We start from the raw sequence: 19,852 nt of genomic DNA, 5'->3' as shown, positions 1-19,852 counted from the left end.
AAACTGTCGAAATATTGACTGAGTTGTTCATGTAACTTGGAAATAAGAAGAGAAAGTGATCAAACTTTGACCAAACATCATTTGGGGTTTTTTGTTTTTTTTATTATACTGTTTTTAGTTTATCGTGCAAAAACTTTTTTTTAAAAAAGAAAATGAAAAAAGACATTTTGAGCCTTTATTAGTCGAGTCGTAAAATCACTTATTTGGAGGTCAGAAAAATCATGAGAATATTTTAAAAAGGTGAACACCAATAAACATAAACAGCTGTACTCCGTTGTGATCAGGTCCCAGAGTTGTATTTTCCACAGAGCAACACAGCAGCACAAAGTGAAAACTGGATGGTCCAAATTCTGGAAAGAAAGACAAACCGAACTAAAAGATGTCGAATATCTAAAAACAAAACAAAATAAAGTTTCCTGCGTCTGCAGAAAAGATAAAAAGCTGTTTCAGTTCGCTCAGTAATTCTTTGGGTAATAACTAATTTATCACCTAAAAGACACCTAAAGTCAGTTGAATCAAAAATAATCATTACATTTGTTTTCCTGTTAGTTGTACTTCTCCGAAAAGAAACAAACAAAAACAGAACCGATCTGTGACTAAAACATAAAAAAGTTTCTGAAATAGTGATGCACCTATTTGGCCTTTAGGCAGGAACCTATTGTGAGAGTCGCAGCTAAAATGTGTCGTTCACTGGCAATGACAATGTTCAGCTACAAGCCAGTTTGACTTTAATATAATGTTATCATTCATTAAGGCGGATCTAAACTTAAACTCTCAGTTAAAACTAGATCCTAGCTTAAGTTTCAATTAATTGACGCTCAAGTCTTGAAGCAGATTTTTTATTTTCTTTTTTACTTTCACTAAGGTGATGTTTTCAATCCTGATCTAACCAATGTAGGTAGGATTTGTTTATTTTTTTTGTAAAGAAAGCAATATCTAGTACTATCTAGTACCATTTCAAAATAACATGCTTGATTGAGATTTAAACAATACCCTCCAAAATGGAGTTTTACAGTAAAGGTTGCATCTGAAACTGAAAAAAGTCCTGAAACTGGAACAAAACCGGGACCGAGACAAATGAAATAAAAATACGAAGAATTAAACAGAACAGAACGAAAACAAGATGCGCCACAAAATAAATTAAAATATAATAAAGATTATTAAAAAAAAAAAAAAAAAAAAAAGGATGTGTGAGGTATAGAAAACACAAAGAAATCCATTAAGATCAGGATATTTGAAAACATCATCAAAATTCAGTTTCAGAGTTTTCCTTCATTTTCGCGGCTCTTCTGGAGCTTTTTCTTTCCTTCTCTCGTCTTTGTCGCGCAGTCACTTTTTTTTTTCCTTCCCAGAGTTGGAAGGGGGAAAAAAACAAAGTATGACATGAAACGCATCGGACGTGGACGCTCTGCTTCATTCTCCTCCGCTTTCACGCATAAGTACCGAAACAGGAGCGGGGAAATCGGACGCTTGTCGGACAGCGTGGCGATTTTCTGCTATAAGCTGCGAATTACACGCCAGGATCCTTCATCAAAGTCCGCAGGAGCTGGAGACGGTGGCTGCAGGGGGACAATGGCGCATTTAATCCCAGACTCCACAGATTTGGTTGCAACATTGAGTAAGATCAACATTGTAAAACTAAGGGGCGGAACAAGTCAGTAATGTGTAGACTAACACTTGTTTTTACAAGTGAACATAAGTTTGATATTTATGCATTCGTAAATATTTCTGCATTCTGACGCAAAAAAAAGCGCAACATAGTCTTGTCATATTCTAAAGAGTGTAATTTCGTGGAGTTTGAGTCAATATTTAAAACCAGATGATATTGTGTACGTTTAAATACAACAGTACTGAAAAAGTAAATAAATAAAATCAACTTGATGCGCGATGACTGCGGTCTGCAGGTGTCTTTAACACCGCAGATGAATCAGTCTGCTCCCATAAAGCGCTCTTTAGTTTTCTCCCGCTGCTTGGGCCGGGCTGTCATAAAGCGTCTCTCTATCCTGGGAAGGATGGCACCTTACAGCGAGGAGAATCGCAGAAACGCCCACAAGCTCTTTCAAATGGCGCAAACTGAAATAACGCATCTGCCTCCCACACGAAGCTGGTGCGTAATAAAACAGGACATGGAAAAGTAGAAGCCAAAATATTGAAATGTAATTGTCATTTCGAGAAATATATCCGTTGTGCTAACCCTTTGCTTGATTGATTCGTCCCCTAAAAACTCAGCCTGGAAAGCTCGCATCATCAAAGTCAAAGCTGCTCAGCTAATAAGACCTCTGGGGGCCAGAGGCACCAGGAAAGTTTGTTTAATGCGATAAAGGGAGGGTCACGTGACGAGCTCACTGAATGCACTTCGGCTTTTTCTAAGGACTTCTATGAACTCTTCCACACATTGTTTCACTCTCCAAGTTTGCGCAACCAGAATAGGGACGCACATGAGAACTGAAGGGAGGCAGAGAATCCTCTATTAGCATGAGACTGCGGTCAGCCGGGCGGAACTAACGGGCCAGACGTGGATGAAGTGCGCTCCAGACGCTCCTTTCTGTGGCCTGTTGCGGATAAACGATGCCCTTGAAGGCGCAGTTTTAGCAGTTGACGTATCATGACGGGTAACGACGACACGGGGTTTATAACTCATCCACACATCGGGGGCAGAGAGTAATGATGACTTTCAGTTCCAGGTTGATTCCAGCTGAAGAGCATATAGGATTACTTCACCTTCACCTGGCTGTAGATTCAATAGTATTCGACATTTCTATCAGAATCATATCTAAATCCTAAATCAGTAAGTTAGATTAATAACCTGTGATATAGTTCATGCCCATCATGCAAAGTGATCCCCACAGAGGACACCAAAAGCAGTTGTCTTGTCTGGCATATTTCAGCGTGTTACTCCGTACACTGCCACCTGTAGGGCAGTCGGTGCAAATTCACCAAAATGCTTTCAAGTCCACACGGCCAGCAGTCCGTTAGAAATGTCTGAAATGATAAGACAGAAGCACAAACAGAGAAAAGGCCAACAAGTCATTGGAAAAATAGAACAAAATTTCTCCCATTGCACAGAACAACAAGAAAATAGTCAGTCATATAGTATCACTTAAAGCACTTTAAACTACAATCACACTGGCATTTGCACACACACGCATACACCAACACACAGATGAGCAGGCAACCTGGGGATTAGGTACCTTGTTCAGGACATCAACACAACAGGAGAAAGGTCAATTCAAACCAGTCGCTTTGTATGTGTAAACTTTAAATCATTTATTTAATTGGCTTTTGCTGAACATCTATTTGTATGTCCTTGTTGTTCACCTGCCTGAACATTCTTCTTCTTTGGCATGTGTGTCTAAAAAAATAAAAATGCTTTTTTTAATGAATAAATATATACAAAACAAACTTTCAATGTATTTAATATTATTAATATTCCATAGTTTGGTCATTGAGAGTTTGTGTCCTCTATGAAAAAATAAGCTGAAATGACTGTGTCAAAAAAAGATGGCTACCCTTACAGTTAGTTATCTTTAGAGAACATGGTGGCAAAACCTGTGTTTGAAGTTTAGGAACAACTCCTTTTGGACTGACTGGTGCTGCATCACATTATGTAAAAGCCAAACTCTGCATATTCAGAAAAAATATTACAAACTATTGAGGATGTTAGAGGAAGAGGGATCACCTGGGCTTGTAATCATGACAACCAAACATTGTTGAGTCAAATTAACGATTAGGGAAGTCTCATGGAACAGAAAATGAACACAGGCGTGGAACCTAATATACAGTTGAATGGAGGAAAAAGAAAAGTATGAAGTCTAGACCTCGTTCCAAACTGTAATTGGTTTTACAATCCTCACATTCGATATGATAAGATTGCTTTAAAAATGCAAGTTTTGAAAGATATGCAAGTACTTTAGCCAAGGTCCTCACCATGTTAAGATTTAAATCATTTTATTGGCTAATACTTAATACCCTCCAAAATGGATTTTTACAGTGTACCACCAAAGGCTGCATCTGAAACTGTAAAAAGTCCTGAAATTGTAACAAAACGGAGACCAAGACTAATTAAATAAAAATACAAAGAACAAAAGAGAAAATAACAAACATGATCTTTCACAAAATTAATCAAAATAAAGATTATTAGGAAAGAGGTGTAAGGTATTAAAAAAAAGAAAGAAATCCATTAAGACGCCCAAAAAAACATTATTAACAACATTTGATTAAAACAGGTAAAAAAATAAGACGTTCCTTATTTTTTTTCCAGTATTTAAAGCATTCCAAGATTTCATGTTCATCCAGGCTTTAGAACCAGACACTAATCATCAGATCAACAGTTTCCAAGTCCAGTGAGCACACACTAGAACGATTCTACAAACAAACTCGTAAGTGTTTTCATGTGAATTTAATCAGTCATATCATGTTAACAAAGTCATCAACTCAACAAAACTAACATTTAACGTCATTCATATTTCAGTAATAAACTTTTGAATATGTCACAATGTTTAATATTGTAAATACAATGAAATGAAAAAAATGTATATATACCTATACCACAGCAAAATATGACTGTGAGATGATTTGCTTCCCAAAGAAAGCAGGTTTAAGCAAAGTTGCTTGACTGAATAGTCTGAAATTGGTAAGAAACACTCAAAATTTTAACTAAGCTGCTTTAAAAAAAAAAAAGCATAAAGCATAAATGCCCAATCAGTGCTACTTTATTCATTTGGACGATGACAGTAAAACAAAAAAACAAATTTTATGACAAATAAAGGTGCAAAAAGGGGATCCTTTCAGTTCTTCATGCCTACTTAATAAGCTGCACTTTATTAGTGCAAATACATTCACATTCACAGTTACTATCCACAAGCACCCAAAGCTCCCAACTGGGTCTTCTACTTACTGTCTTCATTGCATTAGTTTAGCAAATTATCACTTTGGAAGAGATGAAATGTAGTTTGCTGATTTATTTGGAATTTTGCAGAAACACATGGTTGATTTTTAGTAAAGGTTTTGCTATGTTAGAAATTATTGTGCATTTTACTTTCTGAAAATTTGAATTTAAAATAAGAAACGTAGATCGTCAAGTCACTTGTGAAAGCATTCCCACCCCTTGAGGAGGTTTAAAGACACTTTACCACATTACAACCACAGAAGTAAACTTAGTTTTATGAAATTTTGTCCAACAGATCAACACAAAGTAGTGTGTAAATGTTAAGTGGATGGACAATGACTGACATTTTTAAATTTCTGTTACATGAATTATAATCTAAAAATTTGGTATGCATTTCAGGTCCCTTAATACTTTGACACCCGTAAGTAAAATCCAGTGCTCCCAGCTGCCTTCAGAAGAAGACTGCAGATTGATAAGAACTGTAATGTCTAAAGAAAGTCTTGTTCTGATGGGAACTAATTAGATTTTTAACTTTTTTATTTTACTTGTGTGGAAAAACACCATTTGTGGCAGAATATTAACACATCACGTTCTGCTGAACACACAATGTTCACAGTGAGACGTTATGGTGGCGGCATTATGCTGTTTGAGCGTTTTTACCTCAAGATGCATGGTGCTAAAAACAGGGCAGTCCAGGAGGAAAATCTTCGCATGTTTGGCCTTCCTGTTGGTCTTTCTTAAAAAAATAAAATACACTGAGGTTTGTGGTTGTAATGAGATAAGATGTGAGTCTCTGCAAGGCGCTACAGCATCCCTCTAAAAAATTATAGGGGTTTACTTTGATTTAATCTTCACTTTATTTTTGCAGAGCCCGGTCAATTAAGCAAAAGAAACATTAGCCTGACAAAACCTTCCAAAGCCCATTCATTTTCACATGTCACCCAGGAGAACCAGGTCACTTATAAGCTGAATGTTATGGTTCATAATTTGTGCTTTTCATCTTTTTAAATTTATGTGAAATAACTAAATGTATAGTGCATCTGAATCAAAGCATGGTGTGAAGTCAGATTATTGAGCATCAGCAGGGGGAGTAGAAAACACAACTTGCATATTTGTCTTAAAAGCAGTTTGTTGTGTAATGAGCTACATCTGTGCCTCATTATCACCAAAGTCAAGTAAGATAAACCTTTGGGAGGAAATATTTCATATAAACAGAAATTCCCCAAAACATAAATATTCAATGGTTTTCATATTTACATAACATCTGAATTCTATTTTAAAAATAACTCTTTACTTTTTTATAAAGGATGGGTCGTCACGTTTTCAAAAGATCACAGAAACCGTTAATTAGGCAAATAATGGAGAGGGATTAAAACTCATTTTCCATTTTATGTGAAAAATGTTTTATAAAAGGTTTTATGTGGTGACTGGTAATTTAAAAACGAAAGAAGTTGAAATGAGTCCTGCACTTAAGCAAAGCTGAAGGAAAATGAACTGTATTCAGGAAAGCTTGTGTTCGTACCACACAACAAAAATACATTACAGGCCAAGTAAAACACAACTCAAGTTCAAGATTTTAAAAGAAGACAAAAGAAAACATAATAAAAAAAATCCTTACCAATCCACATGAAAATATTTTATCCTCCTATAAGCGCCAAACGACAGAAACAAGGTTCAGGAATGATCACACCAATTAAAAATTGTTCCCTTGTGTCAGTGCTGGCAGAAAAGTGTTTGTCACTGGAGATTTTGCTTTGTGACAGATAAATAGCTGGATTGATCAATATTGTCACCAGCCCACACATGAAATCAAGGCCCTGTCAAAAAATAGGTCCAAAGTTCCTAAGGCCATCTAGGATTAGCAGATGCTTATCTCTGGTAGGTAAGAAAACTGAATAATGGCACAAGTAAAAAGGTCGATATGTTCCAGCCTGTCACTTCTCTTAACCCACCGAGGTTTTCAATTAGATATTAGGTCCTACTATTTATATCAACATGGGTGCTTTCCTTCAGGTGGTGGAGCCAACAGAATCAGAGTGAAAGGTAATGTATCCCGAGGACGATGCTGAAGGTGTGCTTAGGAAACTGTTTGTGCTGCCTTTACTCTCAGCCTTGATGAGGTGCTTTTGCTTCAGCCAATCAGCTCCAGCATTGGACACGGCACCTTCACCTGTCCTGTGCCTGCTGCCAGAGTGCCCTGCAGTCCTCTCTCTGCGTCGGGGTGAGCCCCCTCTGTCCTGCTGTCCCCCGTCACGCTGGCCTTTACTGCAGCCCTTCCCTGAGCCACAAGCCCCGTGGCTCATCTTACCAGGGGACCGATCCGGTTTGGGGGAGCCCTCTGGCGAGTTGCCCCTGCTGCTGCTGCTCCTCTTGTGCTCAGAGGTCCGCCTGAGTGCCTGGGGCTCCCGCTCAAAGTCTGTGAGTGGAAAGTGGGGAAGGATGATGGCGTGCTGCTCGTACACGTTGGGGATGAGGGAGACGGTGGACGTGCGGCGCGGGCTCCTCCTGGGGCTCGGCACGGGAGTCTCGTCTATAAAGTTAATCACCTCGTCGCGGCTGAAGCACCACAGCTCGTCCTCGTAGCGCTCCCCGCCGCACACGATGCGGGGCAGGTGCCTGAGGGAGTGCATGCTGTCCTCAGATCGCCGCCGCTTGCGGTGAGGGTGGTGATGATAGTGGCTCTCCTCGTGGTAGGAGACCAGGCTGCTCCTGCGCCTCTCGCGGCGCGGCAAGGTGGAGCTGTAGTGGGCAGTCACTATCACGTCCTCGGTGGAGCCCCATCGATGCAGGTATGAGGGGATCTGGTCGCTGGTCCACATGTCTGTTTCGTCGTGGGAGTATCTTCTTGTAGGGGGCACCTGGAGGAAAGACACAAAACAAACCCTTCATAATAAAGACTGATACATTAAAATGCATAAAATATAACACTGGCTGCAAAAAATATGGCAAACATGCTATGTATCATTATCATCCTTGTCAATAATATAGATTAATACATGTAGGATTTATCAGCTTTATGTAAAGATTTTTACTAGTGCTAATTACATTTTTAGAGGCTGTTTACTGTGATCAGTGGAGAAATAAATGAGGCAAAAACAACTTACATTCTGCATAGCGCCCTGACTCAAAATTAAATCCCACATGTAACAATTTCAAGCTTCTATTTCCTCATTTTAAGAGAAAATTTTAGCATAAAGTTATTCTATTTCTATAATCTTATCTTATAAAGGTTTCCTACTTGTTATACTCACATTGGGTTCTGACAACTATTCAAAGACAGTGGGTTTGTCAGGATCACGTCAAGAGCCTCAAGACTGATATCAGTCTGCCCCCCTGTGGCGTCTTTCAGTAAATGCAGAGAATTAAACAGTAGACGATACAGTAGCATTGAACTCTAAAGGTGAGAGAGCTGGACAGCAGAGGGCAGCACAAGCTTTAGAATGAGTGAAGATGCAGGACGGACAGGCAAACATGGACACAGAGCAAATAAAGCCAAAGAGGCTTTATTCTGCTAATCAGACTCCTTGCCGTTGTGAAGCTCAGGCTACATTTAATCAAAATCAAAAGGATTTGTAGACACGTGTCACACTTGATCTACTTCGGAAACAATGTAATAAAGTTGATTGAGTCAAAGTTCAGTCAGTCATCCTGTAACTGAAACAACAAGTTTATGTTTTCTTTTTTGCAGGCACACAACACAGTCTGATACAACTACACAGCAAAATAGATCTACTGATGTAAACAAAGGACAAAAGATGATGGACGGGGCACCGAGTTGGTATAATGGAGTGATGGCTACTGTATACATCTCTGTTTTGATGACGTCTTAACCACAGTCAGATCAAAAACACATTAAATGTTGCATTTGATGTGCCCATCTTTTATGTTGGACATCGAATGTATTGGGCCAATTTAAAGAAATTGATTTGCAGTACAGATACGTATAAAATAGACCTCATGATACTTTTTTTTTTTTTCAATTTTTACTGAATAACACAAAGATGACACAGTACTACTGTCAGATGCTTTGCAAGAGGTAATATTGTATGGTTGGGAATTGCTGACTTTGACGTTACATATCCCCACTACAGTCTTTTAGGACAGTTCAAACTATGATTACTTTAAACCACGTTAAGGTGATATGAAATCAGAGAGAGTAAAAGGCTATGTTCAAAATGAAGCCAATGCTTGAATCAAAGCAAATATTTTCATTCTGAATTTGTTGAACTGCCCTGGAAGGCTGCAAGTTCCAGCTTTATTGCAGATGCAGGTTGAAAATGAGCTTTTTCACAGCTCTTCATCTGACTGGGATGGAAGCTGGATTGAATGAACACAATGCTATTTATTTTGCAGGACATGAGCGGACATTTATATCGCTTGAGGAAAATCCTGAAATGTAGAAGGTAAGTCATTTACTACACTCTTACCCTCTTCCACAATATTGTAATGTTGTTTGTAAGTTCATGACTAGGACATAGTACTTGGTAAATGAAGCACAGTTAATGTATTGATGGGACTACTGATGGTCATATTTACCAAACATTAGTCAGCGTGAGAATATTTTAGATTCACCCTAGGAAAACAAAACAAAAGGCCAAAAAAATAAAACCTGCTGCAAATCAGAGAGAAAGCATCACAATTATTACCATTTCAATCAAGCTGCTGCAAAAGCATACAAGGCCACTTCACCATGCATTCAATAATAAAGTTAAATGAGTTCAACTGATAAAAAAAAAAGAAATGAAGGAAATCAATAAATATACCTGCAAATACTGCATTTTATCTTCCTGTTGTTCCCTCAATGGATACCCTTGCAGAACCCCCCTTTCTAAGGTTGAGAACTCAAACTTGGCATTACGGTCTATCGTCACGATTTCAGGCGCCGAGCTATAGTCATATGGTCTGTCATATATTAAGTCGGCATGAATTCCTCCATCTTGGCTGTTTTCTGCAAAGTGCAGAAAAGCACGAGCGTCAGGATTAGAGAGCAACGAACTCCATACACAAGACAGACAGACAGACAGACAGACGAATAGAAAGGAGAAACAAGTTCAATCGTTCTCTGATTTGTTGACTTCTCCTATGTGTGTTCTGAGGAATGTAAGCTACAAGCAAAGAACCAAGCAGAAATAGCCAAGAAATTGCTTGTGAAATTCAAAACCAAAACCAGAATTGTTGCAATTTTTTAAATCTTATTTTTTATTCTAACACAATAACTGTCTTTATGTTCACAACAAATCAATTGAAGATGGGTATAAAATGATCTTGAGGATAAATGTTGGCCAAATGGATGGAGGATGAAAGTTGCTATTTGCACAGGCAGCTTTGCATGCAAAGTTAGTAGCTTTGGGAAACAGGAAACAGTTCTTATACATACAACTGTGATGAGTTATACATGGCAAGCCCTCTGGAAAAAAAAGAAAAACAAAACAAAACAGAGAACTGGGAGTGTTAATTATCACACAGAATATGAACTGCCTTGTGTTTTTAATGGCACCCTTTGGACAATTTTCAGCTCTGAGGAAAGGTGTCAAAAAGAGAATAAGGGTCAGAAGGTCTAGAGGGTTAGAAACAGGGCAGGAGGGATTCAGACAGGGTTGAGTTTAAACAAAAACAGGGGGAGAAACTTTTAGCCCAGTTTATGTTTCTACCTGCTGCATGATTATCATGTGACCTCATTTTAGAACCAGATGTTGCAGAAGTGTCTGTTTTCTTGGTGGAAATTTAGGCTGCATTGAATTCAAATGAATTAGCTTGAACTGAACTGAATTAAATCGAGTTGAACTAAGTACTAAATACTTGTTTTAGTATGTTGTGAAAGAGGTAGGTATCATGAGACTTTCTCAAATTAGCTAAGTGTCGTTTAATGTGTGTGTGCCTTTAAATGACTTCCGTCAGCAGGTGACTTATCATTGCACAAATACAAAAGAAAAGCAAAAGAAAAGAAAACAAACATAAAAAAGCATAAAGAAATCATTAATTCAATGTATTTTAGGTTTGTAACCAATACCCAATTGTTTTATTCCTGACTTGAGGGAAATATGACCATCAAAATGACATGAATATGCAGCTTAACAGCGTTTTGGTTCACTTTCACTAAAAGTTGTCAACAGAATGATTTATTCTGTTGCCCTCTCAAGAAAATCTTTCCAAGGGAGGATAACCCATTTTAAACCATTACAGTAAAAAGACAAACAGATGCTTTGTTAAGCAATGTAGCTTCATATATCTGTAGCAGTTTTAAAGCATAAATACAGACATGATAGAAAATAAAGTTATAAGCACTTTATAAAGCTACACAGACACTTGTCCTTTCAGTTTTTATTTCATAACAAAGGTCACATGATAAGGTTTCACCTGTGACTTGAGATAATGTACAGATTAAAGAAAAGTAATTAAAACTGCTTACAAAACTTATTTGAAAATGTTCACACTTAAAAAGTACGCAAAAACAGAAAAAAAAGTACAATTTGTGATTTAGAGATAATAGCTTCAAAATCACAGAAATTTTCCATCAAACAGTTGCTGAAGTTCAAAGTCTTTTCAAAGAGATGGCAGAGAAAGTGTCTGTGTGACTGTTCTTTTTTTCTGACAAGATGGCGCATAGAGCAACACATCACTGCCGCTCCGCAAAGTAATTGCTTAACATTTTAAGTTTTCAGCTGTATCATACATCAGCTTGTAATCCAGAACGTTTAATCAATAACAAAAATAGAAATGTTCCCTTCTTTTCTCGACTGAACAGCAATAATTTCATCTAAACAGATTCATTTAACATTTTTCCCAGCAAATATTCTGTTTTCATTCTTTTTAGTCATGAGCAATTTGATATAAATTTTCTTTGGACTACTCTAGACTAAAGCTGTTTAGACATGTACAGTAAGTAAAGAGCTTTCCTTCATTAATTTACCAAGTTAATTAAAAAAGGCTTTAAACATCATCAACTGGGCAGGTGCAAATGAGGGAAAACGGGAGACAGGACAGAAGGGAGATGCCTTACAATAACTTACCCTCATCCACTTCATCGTTGGACATGATGGCGACACACTTCTCCCACACCATACGGATGTCGGCCCGGTAACGGTCGCAAGCCCAGAGGAACATGGGCAGCAAAATGGACTGAGCGATGGAGCACCACAGCACACACAGCACCATCCAGTTATAGGAGCGGTCGAACTTCAGACTGGCAAAGCTCACCACCTTTTTAGAACAAAAAGTAAAGCCTTTTACAAGTTGCAATTAGGCTTTTAATGTCACAAATAATATGATGCTATCAATTTTAGCAACATTCAGAAAACTGTTTAGGGGAAAAATTGAGGGAGCTGCATAAAAATACTCATATGATACTCATACTCTGGTCAGGCGTTAAGGCTGCATGATATTAGGAAATCTTGTGTTGGTGGCAATAATTGTACATTTTGTGATGACAATATCATCAGGCTATTTTCCTATTTCCTCTCTTCCTTATCTGTGCTTCCATCATTCTGTGATCTTTAGGATTTTGACCAATGTCTTTTTTGTCCAATGTGGCCATTCTGCGTACAAAATGCAAGTTCATTACTAGATTGTAAAGTTGAAGTAATGGAGCACAAACAATTTACATCAGCATTAAAGGGACATTCAGTGTTAATATAAAAAAGTTTACACATAACACACAAAAACACCAACAGAAATCACGGCTCGCAGGTGATTACAATTATTAGTATTCTTTTCATGTAAAACAACAAAAACTCAATCTGTTCAACAGACTGAGAAACGTCAGCTAACATTGAACAGAGGCCACTGACTGCAACAGCAGTCTCTCTCATAGTGTTGTAACTCTGGCCAAACCCATCACCAAACAGCCAGCCAAGTACAAATGGCAAAACATTTTGTTCATACAACAACTATAAACTATATAGTTTATAGTTAACGAAGAGTTCAATGAGTCCTTGCACTAGTGGCTGCTCCCTCTGGGAGCTACAATAAATATTTCTAACAGGTGCTCAGTACTGCCAGAATTAGAGAGTGATGCAGAAAAACTGTAAGTATAGACAAAACAGGCTTATAGTTTACATATAGAATATCTGTTCATTTTCATCAAACATACAGTATGTCAATTTGTTTAGAATCATTTAGTGTGCGATTATTTTACCAAACTTCAAATGGATATACACATAAATCACTTTTACATGCAACCCTGAAGTTATTGATCTTAGCATCAAAACAAATCCCATCTAGACCCGCAGATATTTTACGAGCATATGGTTTTGTTCCTGGGCTTTCTAAGGCTGGATGTAACTCCATGTAACTCCATGCACTCCAAAACAAAGACGCAGTATATTTGTGTGTGAACGGCTTTCCATGCATTTAAATAGCTCATTAGATCAGGACCAGAAGACTCGTTGTTTCGTTCGCTGCACTAGAAACATGATCTTTCATCAGTAATTCAACTCTATGAAACAATATACAATGCAGTGCTGTTGTTGTTGTAAAGTGTGCTATTTTTTTTTAACAAAATGAGTGGATTATCTTCAAGATAATTCAGCAAAAAGGCATTTTTAACACCGATACTGAAATAAACTATCTCAGCGTAATGCTACATTGTTGCTATGCACTGAGAACGCTTTTCATCTTGCACCAAAAATTGCAACACAGACTCCAAAGTATAGCCTCTACTCATGATGACATTTGCAACAAAAATAAGAAGTCTAGTGAAAATACAAATAGAGAAAAAGAATGTTGAGCTGTTCAAATAAGAGGCCCTTGATTTGGCTGAGCGAGTTTTTTTTTCTCCTCTCCAGTTTAGAGGACCACAGCAGACGCATGGCAGAAAATTTAGCAATGAGCTGTTTTGGTTTTACGTTAAAATTACAACTTAACAAGAGAAAATAATTCAAAATCTCCAAAATCCAAAGTGTCAAAATACAAATAATCTTTACAAAATGTACACATGTGAAGCAGAGGAAGAATATTTCTAGATTGAGACACTTCAAATAAACTGATTGTACTTACAATGCTTGTTTACTTAATAGGTCAGGTGTGTAATCAGCAAGTTCTCAAAAAGGGAATTACAGCAGTGTTCCTTCTGAATTTACAAGAACAAATATTCATGTCCTCTTTGTGAAACACTGTAATTGTTTTGGTTCAGATAGACATGATGTGATTTTAGAAAGATTTATGGATTGTAAAAAATATTCAGCAGATGGCATACATAGACAGACATAGCCTAAGCAGCATGTAAACTGACCAGATTCTTGTGCCTTCTGCAGCTTTTATTGTTTTTAAAAAAGTAAATTACTGCTGGAAAGTTAATTTAGCAAACTGTAACTAACTTGCTTTCAGGAGGCCAGGCTGATTCATTGAGGATACAAGAAAAAAAGAAGCCCATAGCTTTCAGTAAACACCCAACTTTGAGAACTTTAAATGTCTTTTGAATAAGGAAAATGTGAAAGACTATTAACTCATTCACTCAAGATTCAGGCATACTTTGACTCAACATTACCCAAGATTGCATAAGCAAAGTCACAATCTCTTCATATATCATAAAAGTGCTTTAAAAAACAAAACTGGAAGAGATGGTTTGACAGATAAAAATAAGGGATATCCAGGAGGAAATATGCCTGTCTGTTGAAATCAACACCTTCAGATACCGTGCAGTGTGATTCATATTTATGGAATTGCATAAATCTAAACTATTCTCGCAAATCACGGGGAAATACTTTCCAAAGCCACATTTTCTCTTTTTTTTTGTCTCACTGACTAACATGGCTCCATTTTCCATTGAGAGCTCAAATTTGACCATCTAACCTTTTAGCCACTACCTACAATAAACTCACCAGTATGGGGAAACCAGTCAGGAAGTCGTAGATGAAGACGATGCCACTGATCAGGTAAGTGATCTGCAGCGAAGTCTTGAGAGGCTCTGATCCGTCAATGGATGATCTGCGCTTCCCCTGAGCATCCTCCACCACGATGGTCGGGACATTGAACTTGTTCTTGTCGGCGTTATGGCCCGCCTGAATGGAGAAGGTCTGGAAGAGAGCAATGCCGATGCAGATCACGCCCATGGCCACGCTGCCACCGATGAGCAGCAGGAAGCACACGCCGAAGCCCAGGCCGATCTCTGTCACAATGAATCTGCAGTCGGAGGTGTAGAAGCGATCGATGGTGTCGTGCCAGCCCACTGCTGGGAGCGTGGACAGGATGAAGGACACCATCCAGATACCCATCACTGTGTGAACCGCCTGCTTTTTGGTGTTACTCAACCTGGAAGCATAAGCAAAGAATTTTGTTTCAATTCAGCGAAGCTGTCAGGGCTTCGGCTTAAATTGGCCGTCGCTTTATGTTCTGCTCCGCAAGTCCTGCAGCTTATTATTTTAAAGCTTGTGAGTCTCGTCTTCTCAGAGAAATCTCAGAGGTATTCCTGCTAAAACTTTACCACAGTTACTGTATGCCTGGAAAGCTGACAAAGGTGTACAAAACCCTGCTAAAATGTTAGACTTTGATAAATTATTTCTAACTTATTTCAAATTTAAATCACATCAATCAAATGGAAGACTGAACAATCACCTGTTTGCTTAAGTGTGAACACCATTAAACTAACATTTTGATGAAGCACCTTTGATTCAGTTTCAACTCTCAGGCTTCTTGTGTTCATACTTGCCATCAATTATAGTGGACGTGAGTAAACTAACAAAGTTCAGCTGTCCTAGTGAGACGTTCCAGACATCTGTTCCTTTTCCTTCTTGGCTGAAGCTGTATTTAGCTGAAAAGCAAACATCATTTAAATCTAGGGTGCAAAAACAATCCACAGCATTATGCAAACACTGTTCAACAAGAAAGACAGCCACTGATAAACGGAGCAAATGTAAGGCAACAGGGACAATACAGAAAACTAGATGTTGTAATAAAACCATCCATTGAAACTGGTCAACAAAGCTGCCAAGAGGCAGACAGCAACATTGAAGCGGCTGCAGAAATGACTAACAATTTACTTATTTAGTTCTAAATGTGAACATCTCCTTGTAACGACCTGGACTTTGAATATAGTTTTCTAACTCTACTCTTTTGAGGTTTGTTTGCATTTCTAGTTATTGTAGTGTTCAGCTTTTGTGTTCCCTTTCTTAATCAGTACTTTCTCCCAAAGCCTTTCATTCCACGTTCTCACCTGCAAAACATTCAATAACTAAACTCCTATTGGTTTAGTTACTCCATTGTCAGATCCTCTGCTGCTGCTGCCAGCCTGTTCTTGAATTTCAGGTTCCGCTATTGAACTGCTTCATTCACTAAACTTACTCCGTCCATGTGATTGTATCTGTGTCAGCAACATCATTGCCTGACACTCCTGGTATGTCCATATTCTGGACTAAGGTCTGATGTTGAAAGAGAAAGATTTTCTTCCACAGTAAACATCCATTCCCAAATAAATCTCCCAGAACCTTTTGAGAAAATGCATTAAAGTCTGTTAAAATAAAACCTGAACTTTTAGCTACAATTCCTAAAGGTAAGCTTGGCACCAGAATAACACTGAACATTTTTAAAGGATGATCGTATTAATAGTGCATATTGTGGTGGCAACATCAAATCTTGGGTTAGGTTTATTTATACGGAACAGCTTTTTGTAAAGGTGGGTGAGTTTATGAATAGTTCCAAATACCAGTCAGGATTGACCCAAAATATTCTCTTCTCTACAAGACACATTGCAAATCAGCATCACTGTAAAGCCAGGCGTACATCCAAGTCGATAAAAGAGCGACTTAGTGAGAAGAAAATGTGAAATGGCTGAGGCCAAGTTCAGCTAAATCTGACAATTAAAAGTCCATTGGTTGTCCTTTAGAGGGCTGCTAAATATGATGAATTATGGAGACAAAAATGTCCTCAGATTTGTCAAAATATTGTCAAGTCAGAAAAAATAACATCTTCCCACCTAAGTAAATTAAATGTTGAAATTGAAAAGGTGTTTCAAGGACCACTTGAAGATCTGTTTTAAAAAGCACCTCATCAAAAACAGTTATGACCTGGACAAAGCAGAGAAGAAAGTGGAAGGAAATCAATTTTTTGCTGATAGTTTCCTTCGGTCCATTTGTCATCTGGGTCTTTTTCAGCATGAGAGAATTTCCATTTCCTTTCACCGCCAAGTCGCCGCTACAATGAAGAATTTTCTCTCTCTTTGTCTTCTGGTGGTGAGGCTATTGGCGCACTTAGCAGGAGGACATATCCATCTTAAAACTATGGTCAGTTTTGACCTGTGTTGTATTTTTCCATATTTTCCTAAAAACAATAAATATTTTTGCAACAGCACTGAGCCAGGCAGGAAAGTAATAGAAAATCCTAAAGCATAAGCTTCTTCTTAACTCCTGTAATATGAATAGTTGCAGAAAAATGGCTGTTTTGGTGCTTTTTGCTGCCATAAAAGTATGAAAAGATATAAAGATGAACCAAGAAATCAATAGGTGACTGGAATTAGCTGATTTTTGACTATGAAACAGGTAGAAATTCTACAGATAACAGGCAAGTTGAAAGTTGTTTTATTTTTGTGGGCTATAGTGTCCCTTTTTCAAAGTAGGCTGACAGGAAAGGGGGAAGGAGAGGAGGGAAGACATGCGGTAAACGTCGGCGGGTCCGGGAGTTGAACCCGCGACAGCCGCGTCGAGGCCACGTTGCCTCTGAATGTGGGTCGCGCTAACCCCTCCGCCACCACGGCACGCCCAAGTTGAAAGTTTTAATGCAAAGTTACTAAATGCTAGATTTTGAAACGTCAACAGCCTTTTATAAATCTCTTTTAATAAAGGACCTTAATTGGTTTAAAGCAGCTAACACTTAGCAAAGTTATAGAAACAGCAGTTTTCCTCACACAAACCTTTATTTTCCCTTATTATTTCACCCACTGTGAATTATTTATGATGTATGTTGTTGGTCAATACAGATTTGCATCTAGCTTGAGCCCTGAGTACAAACAAACCAGAAAAAAAGATACAAACTACAAAGTAAAACCATGGTAAGTCCAACAACAACAAATTAAAACAGCAGGAGCTCCGCAATTCCCACTTTCACATTTCACATAAAGGCAGATTGACTTGGAGTTTAAGAGGAGAGAGAAGATAAAAGACAGGAAGTTCATTTGCTTTGCTCAGAGTCAGAATTAATCTGTCATTAAGAAATAAAACAGGGCCAGGAAAAGTGTTAAGGTTGTATTTTTCTAGGTGAGTTGCTGCTGATATTAGCCATTCAAAAATGTTGTACTTACATATTTTTCACAATTATTAACCAATTTAGATGCATGTACACAACCTAATGAGAGCTTTTTATTGCATGAACCAAGGAACTAGTTGGGATTTGAAGAAGCTTCGATTGGCTTTGATCAGCTACCAACACATCAGAATCTTAAAAGTTTTATCTTTTTCCAGATGGTGACTGATGTTACAAAGTGAAGAAGGCCTAAATTTAAATATTTCCAGTTTCAGTATGATATTCAAAAATGAAGTCTGCCGGGATGTAAGAAGCTATGAAAAAAAAACAATTTTCGGTTACATAATAAAGGTGTAGTTCATTCTGGATGTGAAGAAGAAAGAGAAAATGAGACTTTTAGCAGATAACAAGAAGGCTAAAATGATTATAGTAAAAGTGCTCTGCATTATCCTGTTGAACTTTCACCTCTGCTTGTCATGGAACGTGCAAGATATGAAAATATTGATAGACTAGTTCTTAAAGAGAAAATATAATCAGTTAAAGTTGGTTGACTGCAGGTGAAAGCTTTATGAAAACTGAGAGTAGATCACAATAATATGACAGTGAATTTTACCACTTCTGTCTTGTACTAATTTTGCTGGATAAGTGGTCCAGCAGTCTAAAAATTACAGATTTTTAAAGGTTATGCTTATTCTGAACTGTATGTGAATGTTCACTGTTTAATAAGCACAATAGAAGATTCACTAAAGGGACAGATGCCAAGGCTTCCCTGCAGTTAGACACTATAAAATAATCTTTGATCTATTTATTTACATTACCACTTCAGTTTATAAAACACTAGCTTTATAAATTGATTTAAAAAATGGCCTGGCTGAAGTAAAGTATTTCTTCCGCCTCATATAACTAATTAAAGTAAACTCTTTTCTCTTTAAGCTCTTTCAGCCGAACGCCACATCAGCCTCTCCAAAGGAATTAAGAGCAAACATCGCCTTTACATCTCCTCTTCTCAGAATTATCCTCTGAAGATGCATTTCATTCTTATTAGGTTAAAATGTGATTTTAAAAATATTTCAAACTTGTTTAGTCTATGCGCACTGTGGCAACATAAATAACACAGAAGGGGCAGCAGTTGCCTCTATTTTTCCACTGTGGCTTTTTTTTTTTGGTTTTTTTGCAAAAACAAGTATATCTTGTTGTCACAGTGAGTAATGCTAGCCTTTCCTGAATGTGCCCGGGGTACATGGGGGAGGTTACGTCACCAAGCTGCATGAATCTATTACCAGAGTGAGCGAGGAAAATAACTTACATGAGATAGTGAGCACAGGGTGATGAGAATACCTCCCTAAATCCAAAGCTGGAACTCATAATTTAGGGCTTCGGCATATGTTAATGTCAGGGAAAAGGCAGGCCTGCTCAGCGGGGTGAATGGGAAGCAATTTAAAAGAAAGATGAACACTAATTACACAGCCCGAGTCTGGAACTTTGCTTCCTCCATATCACTGTTGAAACTAACTTAAAAACAAAAAGAAAATCTGGAGAGGGGACATATAAGGATGAGAAAGTAAAAAATGAAAGCATTTTGTGCAAAACCATGTGTCTCTGTGTGTGTGTGTTAGTCAATAGTGGTAACAGACTGTGTAATACAGAGAGCAAGAGCGAGTACTTTTTTTTTTTGAGCAGCTGCTTGTGTGTAAAACTTGCCAAGCTGACCGTAGACCGAGCATCTGTAGGGTTGATTGCCACTGGCAGTGCAATCATTGTTTTCCAGCAGGGAAGAAAAGGGAGCCAACATAA

The 19,852-nt window shown here is 37.9% G+C and overlaps 1 protein-coding gene across 2 annotated transcripts in view; it reads right to left on the bottom strand.

Annotated features, from left to right (window-relative positions):
- Nucleotides 1–3,931: 3,931 nt before the first annotated feature.
- The window catches only part of gpr153 (G protein-coupled receptor 153), a 34,916-nt gene continuing 18,995 nt past the window's right edge, over nucleotides 3,932–19,852 (bottom strand). For both annotated transcript variants that reach the window (XM_028021379.1, XM_028021389.1), the window contains exons 3-6: nucleotides 14,707–15,136; nucleotides 11,899–12,088; nucleotides 9,652–9,836; nucleotides 3,932–7,746 (exon numbers count right to left, since the gene is read on the bottom strand). In XM_028021379.1, coding sequence (XP_027877180.1) covers nucleotides 6,898–7,746; nucleotides 9,652–9,836; nucleotides 11,899–12,088; nucleotides 14,707–15,136 — 1,654 coding nt within the window. In that variant the 3' untranslated portion in view covers nucleotides 3,932–6,897. The remainder of the gene's footprint in view (nucleotides 7,747–9,651; nucleotides 9,837–11,898; nucleotides 12,089–14,706; nucleotides 15,137–19,852) is intronic.

The sequence above is a fragment of the Xiphophorus couchianus genome, chromosome 1 (genome assembly GCF_001444195.1).
Source record: "Xiphophorus couchianus chromosome 1, X_couchianus-1.0, whole genome shotgun sequence".
In the NCBI taxonomy this organism is placed as follows: Eukaryota; Metazoa; Chordata; class Actinopteri; order Cyprinodontiformes; family Poeciliidae; genus Xiphophorus; species Xiphophorus couchianus.
The sequence above is the reverse complement of the archived record's forward strand: the minus strand, read 5'-3'. Positions and strand labels throughout refer to the sequence as shown.